Source organism: Octodon degus, unplaced genomic scaffold (assembly GCF_000260255.1).
Source record: "Octodon degus isolate 3935 unplaced genomic scaffold, OctDeg1.0 scaffold00032, whole genome shotgun sequence".
In the NCBI taxonomy this organism is placed as follows: Eukaryota; Metazoa; Chordata; class Mammalia; order Rodentia; family Octodontidae; genus Octodon; species Octodon degus.
Window position 1 is genome coordinate 10,067,983 of NW_004524608.1, and position 20,595 is coordinate 10,088,577.

Sequence of the window (20,595 nt, forward strand, 5' to 3'; positions counted from 1 at the left end):
GATCCAAACATTTCTGTCAATAACTTTCTTCTGGGAATTATATAAAAATGTGTATATATGATGATAGTTCATAATCTGAGTATGTTTATATCTTCTCAGTGTCTTTGTACTTGTTAGAGAATTAAGAAAACTTAAAATTTCAGGTATGAAATAAAGATTGTCAAAAATGTTTCTCTAGTTACTGTCTAGTTGAAGATATACTTCTGGTTACTTTTTAGTTTTTTTCTCATTTTATAAAAAAAGTGACAGATTCAGGTGGTATATCCTTTCCTTGCTCCTTTTTTTTTTCTTCTTTCTATGATTCATATTACCTGCAGTCTTATCTCCTCTTACCTGAGAAACCTGAAGGTAGTGTAGCTATTTTGCAGTCAGGAAAAAGCAGGCATAAAAAATGAGTAAAGTGGAAGATAGAGCTATCCTGTGTCTCAGTTGGTAAGTGTCTAATCTGTCTTCCCAGGTTTTCCTCATGGAAATTTTCTTATGGCATTGGATTGGCGGAGTTCTGAGTGCAACATGATGACATACAGTTTTCCACTGCTTCCAGCCAACTGCTAAAGACACACTCCTAATCACCAGGAAAGGTTCTGTGTTCTCTACCACTTACTAATCTTGTTTCAACACCAAAGCCAATGAGATAACCTGGACTTCCCAGGAGAATATCAATTCTCTGTTGCCAAATGAAACCATCAATATGAAAAATCTTTTAAAAAATGCCAGATTGAAAAGCTTTCCTGAATAATTACTGTAGAAGCTTACTCACCAAAGAAGATTTTACACATATGTATAATAATGGCCTAGAATCTTCCACGGGCTGTTTAATCTTTCAGAGCAAAGGATTTCTATCTGTGTAATATCTCCTTTTTTCCCAGTTCTAATTTTAGCAGTTTTGATAACATAATGCTAACCAGTATAAAGTACAAGAAACTTCATTTTGGCCTACAATGGTGCATGACAAAATATGAAACAAAAGTGAAAGGATTTGAAAGAGAAATTTTATTTTTACCTGAATTCATTCTTTGGATTATACATGATAGCATAATAAGAAAAGGCAGTAAAAATGACCTGCCAGGGAAAATGACCCAGAATTATTTGTTGCTCTGTGACATTTTTCTATAAAATAACAATTCAGATAAAAATGTTGAGAAAGGAAATCATTGCAAATATAGCAAATAGAATGTACACTGTTAATGAGAATTAGACTCAATGCTTAACTCTACCTAATGTTTACAATATTAATAACTAATTCAATTGAGAGCAGACACCAGTTTTGTTATTTAGATTAACTCCCTTTATAAGATACATTAACAATATCCAGCAAAATAATTTAATGTAGTAGGACTGAAATAAAATATTAGTGTGATTCAGAATCCTAATTATACTTGTCCAAGCTGAGACAGAATATCCAGTTAGGAAAAATTAGAAACAGAGACACGAAAATTTATCTTTGAAAAGATTATGTCCACATTGGGTAAAGTCCTCTAAAAGAATTTCAAGAACCACAAGCTGCGAAGCATTACTAAAATGTGCTTGAATGTGCAGTATGGTTTGGATATGCAGTGTTAGTTAAAAAGAAACATTCAAATTAGCTATCAAATTTAGAAATTTAACAGATTTGGAAGAAGGAATATTTTTTAGCAGTTAGGAAGGGCGTAAAATTCAAGTAGTAGTTAGAAGGCTGGAAAATGAACTAAACTGAACTCATTTTTTGACCTAAAGCAAATCTTTTCTCCTTCTCAATTTTCTTTGCTGTAAAACTGAGCTTTGACAAATGACAGTTTCTAGTCCCTCACCTGCCTTAGTTTCATCAGAAAGTTCCCTCAAAGTTAATGCAGGGAAGATTTCAAAGAAAAGAACGAATATCAATGTTCATGCAATTGCAGATATAAGCCCTGGGTTTTACTGTTGCTGTCAACAACAACCACTTGCAAGCATAATTATCCTTGATTTATAGTTATGCAAAAGGCTATTTAATTGCAAACGTATATTTCCATTTAGCAGTTTCAAAGTAGAATTGATTTTATATCACCAGTAAATATATTACCTTTCCTGTATTTGCATGTTTATAGTACTTCATAGTATTAAATGGATGTCATTTTGAAGTGAATTTTTTATAGACAGATTGAAAGCACCAAGCATATGCTATAATTGTGTATCAGCCTGAATGAAATACATACATCTGTTTACTTAGAAATAGATTCATATTATTCCTTGAAAGTTAGTTTTTTCATATTGTGTAGTTTGGGAGGGTTGGTGTGAGTATAGGGAAGTGTTTTCTAAAATGACGAATTATTTGTGTGGTTATAAGGTGATCTTGTTTAGAAGACAGTCCTGGTAGACCCATGGTTACTTTAATTCCAAATTTTTCCCTCTTTCCTTTTTTCTACTATGTTTTATGTTTTCCTTTTTCTATACATTTCTTTATTTTTTCTCCTATTTCTTTCCACCTCCATTTGCTTCCTTCCTTCTTCTCATCCTAATATTTTTTTTTTCCTCCCACTGCCTTTTCTCTCTTACCTCCTCTTGGATATGTCCCAATGGTCTTCCTGCTTCTTATCCATCCTTCTTCCTTTCCATCTATTCCTCCATCCTGTTTGATTTTCTCTCTTCGTTCTTATAACAATGCTTATTGGATACCACTGTATTCCAGATGGCATGCTCAATATTAGGAATTCTAAAATAAATAACACATGGTCTCCAAGGAACAGGGTATGTGTCTAAAAGGAGCCAAGAATGATCTAAATCTTGTTGGGAAAAATCATACAGGAAACAATAAAGAAAGATGTATAGTTAGGAAAATGAGACTTGTTCACAATCTTTTGTTTCTATTTTCCATCCTATCTTTCAGAATGTGCATATTTATAGGTATATAGTATTGGAAATAATTCTTCCATGTGCACTCTGATACACAGTGTTTAGTATTATCATAGTGATTAGTAATTACTATATTTGTAGATCTCAATTTTTTCAATAATAGCCCATCATATTGTCATAAAAACTTATTGTGATGAGACTTTAATGTGTCAAACACCAGCAACCACCTGCTTGTGCTTCATAAATCCTATGCTTTTTCATGAAGGACCTGTCTTCAGAACTGTCTCTTGTCTCAGCTCCTTAGTAGTGTTCATTTACTCCTTGGAAAATTCTGCCCAGACATGCTTTTGTATAGCTAAGCCTTTTGCACCGTTTTGCATCAATTTCACATCTCAGGCTAGAGCCTTTTCAACAGAGATCACTCATAAAGACAAGGCATACTCCCATCATGCACTTCCAGCAATAACACTGGACACCAAGGTGAGCGTCTCTGGTTAGCAGCACTTAGCATGTATGATTGTGCATAGTTCTTGAGAAAATTAGGTCAGTTTCTTAATTTGAAAGTGGGTGAGGGGTTGTTTGAGAGGCCACATCTGGAGACTTGCACTTGCTTCTGCTGAGCTTCCTTCATGTGCTTTTGTTCCTTGGCTTGTTTCAATCTGTATGTTTTCCTGGTATGAAAATATACAAATAAATATAACAGCCCCAAGTGTTCCATGAGTCTTTCTACTGATCAACAAATTTGAGGGTGGTCTTAGGAAACAACAACACACCAAGAGATGTGTGTGCCTATTACTGTTCTCTATATACATCGCACCTTGCACTACAATTATGCCAGATGATATTATTTAGAGAACCTGGGTGAGGGTAAATGTTATCATTATCATTTCTTATAGCTGCATTTGATTTATAATAAATGTTCTCAAAATAAAACAATTTAAAAATAACTCACAAGTGTAACATTATTATGTATGAATTTTATTTTGTATAAATTATATATCAACTTGAGTAAAAATATCTGAGTAAAAATATAGCTCAGTGGCATAAGTGCCTGCCTGGCAGTACAAGGTCCCTAATTCAATCTCTGGTACAAAAAAAATCTTAATTTTGATACAAAAATTCAAAGACCTAACTATAAAAACATTCTACAATTTTCAGGGAGTGGATAACATTGAAAATCATCATTATTACTTAGTTATTATCATTAAATTGGTTTACTATTATTTTATTTGTCCTTCATAAAATAGTCAGAAACATTTATGCATTACTTGGATCATGGAAATGTTTTAATATAAACCATTTTCACCTAGGTTTTATATATTCTACAAAGCGTCCCCAGTTCCTTCTACAAGTAGATTTTCATAGCTCAGTCTCATTGTTTTGGCAGAAGTAATTAAACATGGAGTTAATATTTAAACTAGTTAAATATAAATCAGGATGCATTCTTGATCTACATGATCGAGCCCATCGATGAGTACTGTGTTCAGCATTCTTGAAAATAAAATAAATTTAATAACCTTTACACAATCAATTGAGACTTGCCTTATTGAGTATTTACTGTACCACGAATTGTAGCAATTAAAAACTTGTCACAAAATATGAACCATGTCTTTGTGGACCTTGTAATAGCTTTGATACATGCTAGCTGTGTGATCTTGATTAAGTTGCTTGTAGTTGTTCTTATCTAGTAAGATTGCAACACGTTGCAAACTTAAAAAATTATGAGTACACACGCTAAAATAATTTTCAGATCTATCAATATATAGAAAGCTTTAAATTACAATTGTCTCATTTTTGACCCATCTACTGAATTATTCATTAAATAAGTCATCATCTAAATAATTTTACCAATTCACTTTATCAAGCCTTTACTGTTACTGACAGATAGCACTTAACTAATTTGGATTAAGTTGTGTGTGTGTGCACACGTGTGTGTGTATGTGAATTTGAATTTAACAAACTTAAGTTTCTAAATATGTGTTTTTGTAAAGTGTAACAGTTCACTTAGGCCACTAATTACTTCAAAGGTTAATTATTGATGAATGTGTTAACACACATATGAACAGACTATTTTCTGCAAGAAGAGGGGACTTATTTTTAAGAAAGTGATTATCAGCACCTCATTCCACAAAGAACTGGATTTGTTCCTAATGAAGGCTTCACATATTATTAATGGGATGCTCAAAGGTTTAGCAGGTTAAGTTAAAATTAACATTTGGACTATGTTGCCAGAAACATTTCTGAAGTTAAGTGAATAATAATGATTTTGAAAACTAAAATATAAAGTATGTTATCAGAGATTTATCTAAATACTTTCTAAGGGCCGGAGACATAGCTCAGTAGAATAAGTGCTTGCCTGGCAAGCACAAGGGCCTGAGTTCAATCCCTGGTTCAGCAAAAAAAAAAAAAAAAAATACTTTCTAGAGGAGATACGGTTGTGTCCCTCCGACACCTCATGCTGTCATTGGGGACAGGCTTTACAGAAGTGGCTGAAACTAGACTTTGATTGATTGATGGTTGAATGCTGGGGTTGAGGGTGTGAGTGCTACCTCTCCTGGGTTGATGGCCTGTATACAATATTAGAAACAGAAAGAGGTTTGTCCCTTCTCCTTCCATTGTTGCTTTTTCTTTTTTACCATCATGAATCATTGCCCTTCTGCCACACCACCCTGCCTTGGAACCAGCTGATTATGGATTGAAACCCCTGCAAGCTGTGAGCTAAATAAACCGTTCTTCCTTTAACTTTGGGTGTTGGGTACTCTGTCTCAGCAATGAGAAAATAAACTAAAAATTGATATTCAATTTTCTAATTAGAATATTATAAAGAGTCATGGGTTTTCCATGGAGGAACATTATTTGCCTATTTTGTTCTATAATTTCTTATTCCCCACCACTACTTCTCATTCTCTTAATCTTGCTGTCTGTTTTACTCTCTCAATCTTATGCACACACATACACATACACACACACATGCAAACACACACAAACCCTCACCACTAACAAATCTTAATCCAAATTAGTTAAGTACTATCTGTCAATAGTGTTAATTTAATAATTTTTAAAATAATGTCTATATATTAAAGATGCTAAACATTCACTATATGCCAGATTTTGGGCTAAACATTGTGCACCTCTTTTTGTCACCTTCAGGAAAAACTGAAAATATTTGGTCTGTTTATTTTAGGAATGAAGCAAAGAACATAATAGAACAAATATTTTTATTAGTTCAGGTCATAAAAGATGAAGTCAAGGTAGAATCCACTATTTCCCTTCCTCTTTCTACACAGAAATATTTATTGTTTTAGCTATTAAACTCAGTACTTTGGGCTCTCACGAGCCTGTAGAACTTCATAAGATAATGCAAGCTCAATATTGCCTAAAACACACAATCAGAAGTTTCCCAAGATAAATGTGGCTGATCTAGTAGGATAATCATCTCCATAGAAGCCATCATTAGAATAGCTATAAATATGCTGCACTGTGATCTTAAGAACAGTAACTCATTTGGCTGAACTAAGAAAAGATCACATCAATTCCATCAATTTATACTTTACATCATTTTAAAAGTGCAACATAAATCATATTATTTATTGCGTTTTAAAAGGCTTCCATTACCTCTCCATATATGAAAGCCATTTGACACCTCATAATAATGAGCACTATTTTCTTAAAAATGTGACCAATGTGTATGATCTGTAAATAACTTCAAACTTGTATTTCTTATTCAAAGTCCTATTAACTCTGCGAAAATACATGAAGGCTTCTGTAATTATGAAATTTGAGTACTTACTACACATACTATATAGTATGAAAATAAAATTCTATGTCGCTTAATTTTATCAAAGTAACATGGATGTTTATCTGAATCTGTTTATTTTTGCCCATTGTTGCTTTGTGGTATTAGGCTGTTTAATCAATAAAATTTTCATACTTGAAGTTAGAGATTTTGTTCCATATTTGAACCTCCAAAAACACTAAAAAGTTTGAAACATTTAAAAAATCCAAAATGAGTTTAGCTTTTGCAAGTGTGCCAGACAACTTTCCAGAGTACATGCAGCCATGATTACCATCCTCTGCTTTGATCCTATTTTTGGGTGACTATAGATTAATGAACTTATTTCCACTGTACCAATATATATTGCATGAACATGGTTACTGGGGTAATTTAGAAACAGGATGCCTTTAATCTCCTGCTCATATCAATTACAATACATAGATTACAGAATGTTCCATGATTTTACACTGAATCATCGATAGAACTAATCTTAAAGCTAAATGAAGCTGCAAAAAATATGATGCCCACCCCTATGTAACACAGACAATAGAACACAAATGAGCATGTGATTTGTTAACCAGTGCAGAAAAAGACCACTCTGAAAGTTGTAGGAAAATAATACATCAGGTAGTAGGAATCCACTTCCACTCTTAAAGACAGAAAATAGAATCCCAGACTTTTCCAGCCTCAATAGGCTGTAAAAGTATCAGACTTATAAATAAAAATGTAATTTAATCAATAAGTGCTTATCAGTTCATCTTGTGATAAGACATATGATTTTGCATTTCAAAATATATTTGAGCTTCATTATTTCCTTCAAATGTTTATTCACTCTTTACATGTCACCGAATGTAATTATTAGCCACATGACTTTTCTATAACTTACTGTTGTACTATTATGCTTTCAGAGCTCACTTACAATGAAAATTTATACAACACAGCTTAATGACAATCCAGTTAGTCCAGTTTCCTCTGGAAAACTTGATGTACTTTGGGGGAGGGGAGTTTGGGTTTAGTTAGAAAACATGATTTTAGAAATGGGACGAACACATTGTTCTGTGTTTTGTGGGTATTTGGTGAATAACACTGGTTTATGTGGATATAGAGGGCCATTTGCCTGCGTTTATAGTTCTATTGTCTGTGGTTGGTTGAAGGCAGAGAGTCGTTGCTAATAGTCGTGTCAAAGTCAGCACCGTGGATAGCTCTTCAGCCCCGGGAAGAGGAATTGAAGACTTAACATGCCTAGCTGTAGGGAACAAGCAACAAGACAGAATGAACTACTTTGTAAAGAAAAGGGGGAGCAAACAAAGCTGTACATTGGTGAAACATGTCGTTTTATATTCTGAGGGAGGGATGTGGGTAGGCTATTGAATTAAAGGAAGTGGCAACATGAAATACAAAAAACTGAAGTTTGAGAAAACCTAAGGAAACACCAGAAACATAGCAGAGGTTGTCACAGGGTACATCCCAAGTCTCCACGACTATTTGGACGGAAATGTTAGTATACCAAAGGAAGCCCGCGTTGACATTCTGTGACAAACCTGAAGGGACAGGACTCTCTATTGTGCCCTTTGAACCGTTTCCTCTTCTGTTGGAGAGGATACTTCCGAATGGAGGAGAACAGAACGGTGCTGCTAGTGTGTTCAGGGAAGGAATGGCGTGGAGGTCACGCCGGGCTGCTAACTCTTAGCCCCACCCACCTTTTGTTCCGTCCCCTGGTACCCAGCCTCGCCCTTTTCAAACTCCGTCCTTGTTTCGCACCGGTCGCTCTCCCATCTTTCTTGCAGTCTTTGGCACCCAGAGACCCAATCACCCCACCACCTTGCAACTCCTCGGCGACTGAGGCAATGAAACTGGGCATGCTCCGCGGCGCAGGCAGCCTTCGGGGCTTCCCTGGCGCGCCTATGCGCTGGGCAGGGACCCGCGTGCCAGTTCCGGCCCGGGGCTTCGGTGTCCACCCCTGAGGAGCTCAGAGGCCCGGGCTGCACCCCGAAGCTAAAATGCATCCTTAAGTGCCTCTTCCTCAGTCCCCTGCCTGCCGAGTTCTTATACAGCAGAGCGATATTCCCCCTTGAGGGGCTATCTTCCCACCTCGCTTTTCTTTGCAGCTAAGGGTGTTTGCTGTAGTTGGTGCAGCGTGAGGAGCTCAGGGATGGAGCCCTGTGGCTGGTGGCCGTAGAGATCACCTTCCCAGTGTAGCTGTTTGTCACTGAGTTTTGAAGATTTCTTGGCCGGCTTTCGTTAAAGCATGCTTGAGTAATCCGAGCTGTGGCAGCACCCAAGCTCTCAGGATAAAGGGTGTGTGTGTGTGTGTGTGTGTGTGTGTGTGTGTGTGTGTAGGGGAGAGGGCGGGGATAGAAACGTCAACCCCCCACCCTAGCCTTCTCTTTTTCCCCTTCCTGCAAAAGCCGCACAAGTCTTCCACTCCCTCCCCTTTCCCACCAGCCGTCCTCTGGGCTCTGGGTAACAGCCGGGTTAAGCCCATTTGCACTGGGAAATTGGCGCTGTTTGGGAGAAGAGAAACAGATCAATTGCCCTTGTGACTCCCGGCCCCCTCCCACCCCACCCGCAGCCCAGCGCTCCCTCCCTCGTCCCTCCCCCGCCACCTCCCCTCACCCCGCCTCCTTCGCGCTCCCCACCCCCAAAGCTCTCACCCGCGGCAGTCCGGAGGAGGCCCCTCCGAAGGTGTGGGACCGGACTGGACTCCGGCGGGAGCGCGGCTTCTGGAAGTGGTGCTAATGGGAAGCGGCTCCCGGCTTCCAGAGAGGATGCTCGGCCCCCGAGAGCGGCTGGCGCGCCGGCCCGGGCTCTAGCGGCGCGGAGATCCCGGGAGAACTCGGGAGCAGCGCTCCTCGGAAGACCCGGTCAACATGCCTGTTCGCAGGGGGCATGTGGCACCACAAAACACGTTTTTGGGGACCATCATACGGAAATTTGAAGGGCAAAGTAAGTTCATCTCTTCTCCTTCTCTCTCCCTCGCTTTCCGCTCTGATAGTGCACGGTGATTAGCTGGGGAGATCGGCAACTCCGGGCGCTGTCAAGTTCCGAGGCTGTGAGACCCAGCCTGGAGGCTCTCTCTTCTCTTCTCTTCTCTCTCTCTCTCTCTCTCTCTCTCTCTCTCTCTCTCATTAATTTTGATTTACATTTTAAATTATGGTCTCCATTATCCAAAGCAATTTGATCCTTCCCTCCTTCTGCCCCATTATCTGCCTTGCTACTTAATGCCCTACTATTCTACTATCTTAAAGGGAACGTGCTGGTATAACCTGGGTTTATATTTTGAGCCTGCTTCATTGCACACTTTTAAAAGTCAAGAGCAGAGCAAAACATGGTATTGGAACAAAAGAATGTAAATGGAGTAGTGATGTAAGTGGCTTTGCCAACTATATTTTAGGTTGGTAAGCTGCAGGGCTCTGAAACAACAGAGATGCCTACCTGCTGTAGCTTATGCACGCTAAACTTTGCGTTGAATCAGTGCAAATGTACGCCACACCAGATCATCTGGGAAAGCATTGTCTCATCTGAGCGGACTTCTCATGAACACAGCTCATTATTCAAGATTGTTTTTGTGCTCTTCTTGTCTCCTTAAATTTCCCATCTAGAATTTTAAAAAGTGGTTTGAAATAAGTAAATCCTACAGAGACGAGATGTCTCAAATGTAACATAGTCATGTGAACTATCAAAATTTATTTCATACAAATGGAGGAAATTAAAATCCTGCATTGGTCATTTATATTGTTCTGTTTAATCTACGTTGCTACATGTCTATATTGTATACTTCGCACTTTGTTAGCACCACATTCAGTAAGCTGAGGATCTCATACTTTACTTGAAAAATGTGTATTTCTTGTTTCGTGTTCAATTTGGAAATAGTAAATACAGTCTCATTAAAATGAAGACATTTTGTATTAAAAATTCTACTAGTGCATAGAAATTCAAGGTTCTTTCAGTGTAAAAAGATGCTAACATGACACTGTGCAGGTGTATACATTTTTTTGCTTTTTTAATGTAGTTTTTGAAAAGGTGAATGATTCTTCGCATTATTGAAATACTAATAAATGTCAAATGGTTTCCTTGTTAAACTTGTCTTAAAAAGATATGATGTATAGTATACTTTAAAAGGATAGAGAAAAGCCAAATGCAACAAAAATACTTTGTGAAAGTTGCATTCAAAGAGTAACAGTGGAAAGTGAAAAATTTGACAGTTATAGGATGTTTCACTATTTTGGCTTAGAAAAATTTGTATCTCTTTTGCTCTTCTAGTACCTTCTTAGAGATACCAATAGGCCAGATGTTTATATGAATGCTTATTAGGCCCCCTGGAAGTTATAGCACTTGAAAAGTAAAGTGTTTGGAAAATTCTATTCTTGCTTTGAATAATACTTTCTTAATATCTTATGTTCCGTTGTACTGTTAACCTCACATTTAAAGTTTATGGGGTAGTTTTCCCATGTAGTTTCTTTTTGGTGTGTGAAAAGATCTGGGAAATTTGCATTTTGTTTAAGCACTTGCATTTCAGGCCTTATATTATACAATAAGTTGATTCCGTTTTTATAAGGGTCTTATGGAAGCTTTAAAAGGTGCCTTCTCATCTTCTTATTACAGATAAAAAATTTATCATTGCAAATGCCAGAGTGCAGAACTGTGCCATCATCTACTGCAATGATGGATTCTGTGAGATGACTGGTTTCTCCAGGCCAGACGTCATGCAAAAGCCGTGCACCTGCGACTTTCTCCATGGGCCTGAGACCAAGAGGCATGATATTGCCCAAATTGCCCAGGCATTGCTGGGGTCAGAGGAAAGGAAAGTGGAAGTCACCTACTATCACAAAAATGGTAAAGTTTATGAACTTAGGATACTTTGTTTTTTATTTCATTGAAAATAAATTTTGGTTACTAAAAGTTTTTATGCAGAGAAACCCCAAAGGGTAGAAACAGACTTGCTGGTAGTGTTTTATTATCCAGGAAATATGGACATTCTCATTAGTCGACTAGAAAAAAAATTGTCTCCTTTGAATAAGGGTACTCTGTTTGAACTTTGCAAAGTGTAGCAGTTTAGTACTGCTAAGGATGAAATGCCACAAATTAGTCTGCACATTCCTTTCACTAAGGTATAATAAAACTATCAATAATGTACTGCCTAAATTGATATATATTTGGTTGGAGAGGAAGAGAATTTAATTTGCTTGAACCAGAAAATACGTGGAAAAGCCTTGTTGAACTGAAAACTCTAAAAATAACATTTTCAACTTTACAAGTGTTGGTTGGTACTTTAGATTTGAGTAGGCAATACCTCTTATTTCCTCTGCTCATTTTAACACAAAATTGGGGATGACATATATGAACTTCTAAAACTGACCCAGTTAACCTGGATAAAGTCTAACATTCATGGGTTCAAGGATTTCCTTAAATTAAGAAGTGTGGAAAAGGAATTATAACTCTGTGAAGTTATGGCACTTTTGTACCCGCAGCACACTGACGCTACAAACTTAAGGTCACACCTCAACTTCAAGGACATGCCTCCTTCTTTCAAGCATTTGTGACATGGCATGAAATTGATATATATTTCTATTTATTTATATGTGTGGCCACATTCGTATGTGCCAATTTTCAGTTGTGCATACTTTACATTCATATATATCCTTACATGTGCACAATTGATGACATTTAACAACTTAGGACTTAAAGGCAAAATAATTTCATAATCTTATGCATGGTATCCAATTTTCTCAATTTTACATTGTCATCCATTTTTTCTCTCTTTCATTTACAGAAATTAAAAAGGTAGAGAAGTATCTGTTCAACTTTTAGAAAACTAAGTTTCTGGTAAACATGTAATGTGCTAAAGCCTAAGTATGATAACAGCTCATCATTTAGCAAATTACAGAAAAAAAATAGCAGAGAAAAAGACTGATGTCCATATATTCTCTTACAATTTAATTTTTCGTGATAGGAAATGTATAACCATTCATTATTGGATATTTTGTGCCATGAATGGGAGCGGATATGTGCAATGAAATCTTATGGGAATAAAAAGTTTGTGTAACATGGTGTTAATCTGGGAAAAGCAATTATATGAATATTAAACGGTATAGAAGTTGTTTTGCAAGTTGGTCCCATTCTATTTCAATTTTCACTCAGTAGTGTTGGCATACTAAAAAAAAAGACTAATTATTTTATGGTCCTGAAAACATGTATTGGACTGAGGTTTCTGCTATCCAAAGACAACTCATCTCTTTCATATATTTGAAGCCAAGAAACTACACTCATGCAATCACTGGAACTTCTGACAGTATTCTCCAGCTGAGTGCTTATTATGATGTTGACATAGTCTACATTGTGGCTCTGCAGGACGTTGATCCATCTTTAGTCACTATGCCTTCTGGGTTATTTCAGAATTTAATTATAGAATAAATCTGGTATGCCCCAATCTCTTAGATGCGAAATATGTTTATCATAGTGTTTTTGGGTAAAATGATTCTCTATACTGTAACTGAAATGGTGATGCTTTGAACCGTAGTTACTTCATACAATGTGACTTATGGAAAGTTCTCAAAACACCTTAAAGAACCAATTTCTCGTGGAAACTCAGGGATGATTGTAAAAACTTCTACAAAGAAGTAGTATGTTGATTAATGTAAAAATATATCTGAGTGATTTGCTTGGTCATATAAATTAAATTCACTCAAAAAGTCTGTATTTGGGGGCTTTTTTAGGTAGAGAAATTCTCGCCTTTTTGACACTTTTGTTTCTGTTGATTTTTTGCAGAGGAGACTCAGTCTTAAAGGAGTTTTAGTATTAATAAATAAGTAAATGTCAGCCACCTAGCTGTAACTGACATAAGATACATGACTCAAGCTTTTCATGGTTTTCCAAAGTAAAACAATGATTAATTTGAATGACCTTTTTAGATTGTAAAGATACAGTCATGCTTATTTGATTTGAATGTGATAATCTTGTCTTTGATGCAACCTTGAACAGAATCTTCAGAGCATATTGATTTCATTCACATGGCAACTGTGAAATCAGACAGAGTTTATGAAGTTCTAATGCTTTGATTGTCTTGCCAACCACTCTTTAAAAAAAAAGCAGGAGAGGAAAAGTCATTTTTATTGGTCAAATAGTCCCAACTTACTGCTAAATGCTTCCTTATTCTTAATTCAGAATTTCCCATGAATCTAAAGAAAAAAAACACTGAATGATCACAAGATAGCAAATTGACAGAGAGCTGAGGTATTCTGTTTGTACTTTCCCCATTGATTCATAATTGAGTAACAATAATGCAAGTAAACCATTATTTCTGAATGCCTGTTTCCCAGCGTTCTCAGAGACTTTATTAGCAGTTTAAACCTGAGACCTATGCAGAGTCCACACTGATGCAGTGTACTATGAGCTGCTTGATCCACTGGGAAGCAACTCTTCGTACCATTCTTTTGATGACTATGCTGGCTACAACTGCACTTACTGTTTACCAGAATATCAATTTTTAAAAACCTACTTATTTGCAGGAGGAGTAGTTGACAGCCCTTCCTTTGAGGATTCTATTTTACAGTTTAAGTCATTATTGCATAAATCATTCTTGGCAGCTGTGAAATATTGCTTGAGGTGATGAAGCTATAAATCTTTTGACATACAACTCTAATGATACAAAACTATAATTATACCAAGGCTTATATAAGGATGGGCATATATTTTATTTGCATAATACATTCACCTTAAGAACAATTATTTAGGCATAGAGATTGAAAAATAGCAAACTCTTCAGTGATTAACTAGTTCAGTTTGTAGAGAAGGGTGTGGGGGAGGGAAGGAGAAAAGGAGATAGTTGGCCATTCCTTAGTTTATTGCTTTTCTCATTCAGGTGCATCATGGAATAGAAGTAGCTACCTGAAGCACTAAATCCTTTCAGACATATGTAGGTGTGTGGCTATAAATTATCAAACAGCTTTAAACACTTGGAAAAATCAAAGTGAATTTCTCCAGGAGAAATAAAGGTCTTCATTCAGAAGGAAAGCGTTACCCAAAATGTACTATTTTTAGAGGGCAAAGCCATCCTTTATTTTTGCTACTATGCTTCTAGATGCAGTGCAAGGCAAAGTGGTTAAAAAAGCAGAAATGTATATTTCTACTTTCCTTTTCTTTGTGCTGCTTTTAAAGATGTGAAGGATGAAAAAGGTCTGAAGGGAATCCTTATGTGATATCCAGACAAAAATCTTCAGAGTTCCAGAGGCAATATTTGATTCAGCTAAGCTCCGATGAGGTCTCGATTTGATAACACTACCAGCTCTGTGAGTGGAAGTACTGTCTAACAGTGCTGCTTCTTAGAGGAAGGAGAAAGATCCATATGGAGTGCCACCTCTCCATAAATTAAGCACTAGAAGAGTAATCACAAGAGATGCAGAGAATGGTACAACCTAACCGATAATTTCAGGACATTTGTGTTATAGAATTGGAAAACCCCAACATTTAGGATTAATTACCACTTTTCCTTCACTCTCCAACTTTAAAATAAACTTGCTAATATATCCCTTTTTCAACTTTTGTATGCATAACTTGTCAAAGAAGCAATGCGCTTCATAATTTAATAGTGCAAACATAACTATTATAATAGCATTATATAAGATATACGGTACATGATATATTCAGCTCTCCTAATTTTTGGATTATGTAGTAGGGATACAGATGGTGGCTTTTAAGACAAGAATAGAAGCATATTTTTTGTGTGGGTAATTCAAGCAATAAGAAAGTTTTCTTGAGAGTATGTTCCCAAGGATTTGTTTTAGTGTCATTTTAACTCTGCCTATGCTTTATCATATTCTATTAAATAGAATAGTATAACAGCAATAATCATACATTCATGTCTTTAATGTACCTAAATTTCATTATCTTACATGTACTGTGTGTTATACTTGACCAATTGCATGCATTGGTTAAAATATCTGTAATAAGTAAGCACCTCTCCCCACAAGGTGAAGACTATTTCATCATGTCCCAAATGATGCCAAACCATCCTAAACATGGGAGTGAATTCTGCTCATCAGATTTTTGTACCACTCATTGATGCCATACCTGGAAGTAGTCCTCATGTCAAAAAGAAGTGTTGTGTTCTGCCATGCAGAACAATAGATAACTTTTTAATTAATATTATAGCAAAAAGGCTTGAGAATGGGGTCACTTAAGGTTACTAGCACAGGCTAGGTTTAGTAGGAGAAATTTGCTTCTATTGGCCTGTGAGGGTTTTTGTTTATTGTGGTGTGCTTTAAATAGCCACAGAATCAATTTCTGGCAGCCAGCCTACCAGGAGAGTCTTTGGAAAGCTGTGGCAGAGGGCAGTAGCAGTCGGGATACAAACTATTGCGATATCACCATTCATCTAGCATATAAGCAATAAACCTTAGGGTAACTTTTCCTTTCCTTTCCTTCTTAAATCAAGGTGGCCATTGAATGTCTAATAGCTTAGAGTGCTACCCCTATTTCTCCAGCACTACCAAGTACTCTGTCTAAAGTAGACTTAGTCCTTCTTCTGAAGTATTGTACTATTCCATTTCTGTCGTTCTCCAATCCATTCTCTATCTTGACATCTTGGACCTTACCAAAACACAAATCACACTGATGACTTATTGCAGTCAGAAATCTCTGTGAGTGAAGTTCAAGTATTAACTAATGGTACAGTGGTCCCATAAAATATTCTCCCTATCACCATTTATGCAAACAACCTTGAGACAGAGAGATTTAATAATTTGTCGAATCACGCATAATTTCTAAGTGGTAGAGCCTGAGGCCTTTACGATTTTGCCTTACTGATGCTCAAAGGATTTGTGCCATATCTAGGCATAATACTTTATTTAATAAAAAATAATTTTTGATTTTAAAAACCTATTTCAACTCATGAAAGCTCTCAAAATAAAGTCCTAGACTCTTTCGCAGGCTGCTTGGTGGCCTTCGGAGTCGCATTTGCTTGTGTTTTAAGTAGGGCATCCTTAGAGGATCCAAATTAGATTCGTAGCTCTGACAAAAGCTAAATAAACTTGAGCAAATATGCTTTCTAAATCCCTTAATCTACTTTCCTGAAAAATATTTAGAGAATTATAGCTACTTTTTGCCCAAATAAATTTACTGCAAACCATAAAAGAAATAGTCTTTTCTTGGCATGGTTTCTTGCCTATAAGAGGCTCAGTCTATAACAATTAGGTGAGCATATTGTCAATTTTGGATCACTGTTCAGCTCTTATTCCAATCATACCTGACAGCTCAGAGTTCCTCAAAAAACTGTGCACTTGTATGCACCCAATGTTTTGCTCACCCGCCAGAAGTCCTGCTCTGTCTATACGAAGTGATGTGGAATCCTCTGAATGGGCTCCCTTCCCTCTGCTTCTCCTGTCACAGACTCTCAGTATCACTGCAAAGACAAACCAAAGACTTCCTTATGAAGTCATTCCAATGCTTTCCTTGCATGGCTGTCTGCGTCCCTTCACACTTGGTTCTGACCCCAGTATCACATCTGGACTATGCTATGTGTTTTGTACTTTGGCAATTATTGTTTCTATTTTCTGAGCACATTAAGAAAAAGAAATCCTATCAGCTCTTATTAATTTCCCTGTCCAGACTTTATGGAAGAGCTCCTGGTACCAAGTGATTGTACAATTAATACTTACTTAAAGAATGAAAAGAAACATATTGAAATTGAGATATCTGGAAGTAAATGAGTTATAAAATGAGATATTTGTATTAGTTTTCTTATTTTTAGAAACCACTTCTAAAGTATTCTTTAGAATAATTATATGGTGCAGCATGTAAGAATAAAAAATACATTTAAAATAATACTTTTAGAACACTTTTCACTTTAATTTAGTAAAGGACCTTTGTTTTATGCTTAATAATCTAATATGTCAAATCATCTTTATAACAATAATTATACAAGTATGGCTGGCAAGATAGCTCAGTGGACTAAGCACCTGCTCAGCCAAGTGCAGGCACCAGGGTTCGATCCCTGACACCACATGCTGTGCCGGTATCACACTTGCACTCAGCTAGGATTCATAACTGTTTCCCAAAAGTCCCTGATAGCCAAATCTGAAGATCTCTTTTGCCCTTTCCTTACTTGATTTCATTGAAGGGTTTGAAACAGTTACTCTCCTAACTACCTACAATACACAGTGTTGGTATTTTGTATCTAATGCATCATTTTATTATTTTGTTTTCTCAAAAATTCTTAATCCTGCTCTCAGCATTATACAATAATGAAAGTGCAAAATCTGAAAGAATAAAATAATATTCTATCGTACATAAAATAATTGTGAGTTAAAATCACCAAATGAATATTTTTCATCTCTGAAAAAGTTTTCATCTTCTTGTATTTTCTGCATGTAGCAACAGTCCTGAAATACTAGGAAGTAGCTAAGAGGTAATAGTAAGCCATCAATCACCAAAATGAAGAAATATGCCCTGTCCTTGATCAGTTATGAAGGTCACATTTCTACTTGTCCCAAGTGGCTGATGAGGAAAAAGGGTACCCTGCTCCTCTGTCATGAATGACCATTTCCCTGTAGCGTCTTCTTTTACCTTCATTTCAGTTTCAGTTCTAGTTCAGAAAAGCGAAGTGCCTCTTCTGTCACAACCCGTCATGGCCAAGCGGCCTCTTGTGACCTCTCTCCAGTTAGAATAGGTCTGCTTGCGTATGAACTTCAGTGACTGTTTCTGTTATTTCACAAAATGTCCTGCCCTACTTTCTACTCAGGTAATTGGTGAAAAAACAGCTGTGGATATTACTTCATGGTAATAATTGGCAGATGTAAAAAAAAAGGAATTTGTCTAGTCTCTCCTTGTTTGACTTGCTTGCCTTTCTTTTCTTTCTTTCTTTCTTTCTTTCTTTCTTTCTTTCTTTCTTTCTTTCTTTCTTTCTTTCTTTCTTTTTCTTTCTTCCTTTCAAGGTTGGGTTTCACTATGCAGCCCGGACTGGCCCTGAACACATGGTGAACCTCCTGTCTCAATCTCCCATTTCCTGGTTTGTAGGTGTGTACCACCATGCCTGGCTGGTTGACTCAATTTATAGATGATCTCAAACTAAGCTGTGCCTCATGGGAATGCCAGCCTCCTTGGGCCACAGTATTTTTATTTATGTGCATTTTTTTTACAGAATGGTTAGTCAGATGTTGTTATTAGAGCAGATACATTTTCACCTGAACTTTGATCACTTTATTTTTCCTATTTTCTTCTTTCCCTGTTATCATTAGTAATGTTTTTACTTGGTATTGCTTATCGATTTTTAATAGGATATTAATACTTTCATGTTTGTAACTCTGGGTGAAAACAAGATGTGATAACTTCATGGTTTCAAGAAAACTTTGAATGTCTGTCACCTCTCATGCTGACCACTGAGAGCCAATCTCAGAACATCCTTTTATGTTCATGGGTGAAATCTGTGCTAATGACCCAAGATGGTAGTCAAACTGACAAAAAATTAAAGTATCAAATTATTGACAGTTTATAGTTAATTTTTCAAAGAACCAGTGAAGGACAAAGTCCAGAACAAACTAAAGTAATATATCTATGTGTGGAAAGTATTTATGTTAGAAAAGACCACATATTGAAATCTCGGTCTTAAAGTTTTATATTTGCTGATTAAGAACATCAATTTGATAAAAATCATGAGAACATCAGATAGCAAATTAATAATTTTAATTAGGCTTCTATACATCATTCTTAGTTATATTAAATATTTTTTGTATTTTCTAAAAAATCTTATGTGTATCATCTATTTTTTAAAAATGCTAATCAGTTGTTCATTAATTATTTTAATTATTTTGTGTACAGTTGGATGTGCTTTTCAAATGGCCCCAGTTTATGGAGCACGGCTTTCTACCCAAAATAGATTTCCCAAGACACCAGTGTTTATTATATTCCATTTCTGTGACTGGTGATTCATGTAAATTGATTTATCAGATCTTTATGATAAATATGAGAGTAGACATTGCCACATTATGCTATTGTAAAGATTGGTAAATATGAGGTTCAAAGGAGTAAATAAAGAGCTCAGGCCACAGAAGAAGGTGCATGTGATGTCCACACTCCAGATTTTTCTATATTTGAAAACTATCATGTTCCTTCCAAAGGATATGCTTTTAAATCTTCCCTGTATATCCTCTTTACTGTATGTCCTATATCTCCCTCTCCTAGTCCTCAATTTTTTATGTCAGTTTTATATCAGTCAATAATTCACAATAAGCATTTTGTATTTTCAACCAAGCTTTATCAATTTAATTAATCTCTGGCAGTATGTCAAATTTCAGTAAAGTGAGTATATCTAGTCAATGCTTATAATCTTTGCATAAATGTAAATGAAGCTTTGTTTTGTTTTTGAAAATATCTCGGCTTGGCTTTGAATTACATACTCAGGTTGGATTTGGAATACTTTTTTGTTGAGGGGCCCTTTCTAGAAAGTTGGGATGAAAATTCACACAGTAAAGTGATCTGGCTTCAGGGAGCTGTACAGGTGTAATTTTCCTCATTCCTTTTCACAACGAAGTTTTAATTCTTTTCTGGATTATGTGATTTGAAAAAATTCACCACCAGTACTTAAAAGGGCAAGTGTAAGTTTGCTAGTTTTGGAAGCCTGTGTTTCTCTAAAACACCTCTACTGTTTTTCATTTGGGCCAAATGTCAAACTCAGTATCCAGCTCTTTGAGTCTGCCTTCTGCCCCCGCTCAGCTCCCTTAGGATCTCTGCCTCACCCATTCGAGGCTCTCTGTAGCTTTAGTGCAGCTCGCTCTATGCTTCTCCAAAACCTCCCTCTTTCAGCCAACTGTTGCTCAGCTTCAAACTCACTGTCTTTTTAAGGTCTTCTCTAACTTCTCTGGGATGTCTTTCCTAACTTTCCTTTTTTTTTTTTTTTTTTTGTCTCTGCTTGGACATTCTTGACATTACACACGATGTGTTTCCATCTCTTTTGCTCAGTGATGTGTATTTTTCAATGACTTTCTCAGTCATTTATTAAAAACCAGAGAAAGTGA

The 20,595-nt window shown here is 36.4% G+C and overlaps 1 protein-coding gene across 1 annotated transcript in view; it reads left to right on the forward strand.

Annotated features, from left to right (window-relative positions):
• The first annotated feature begins 9,456 nt into the window (after window positions 1–9,456).
• The window catches only part of Kcnh7 (potassium voltage-gated channel subfamily H member 7), a 470,420-nt gene continuing 459,281 nt past the window's right edge, over window positions 9,457–20,595 (forward strand). Inside the window, 2 exon segments of the mRNA XM_004629866.1 lie at window positions 9,457–9,532; window positions 11,192–11,422. Coding sequence (XP_004629923.1) covers window positions 9,457–9,532; window positions 11,192–11,422 — 307 coding nt within the window.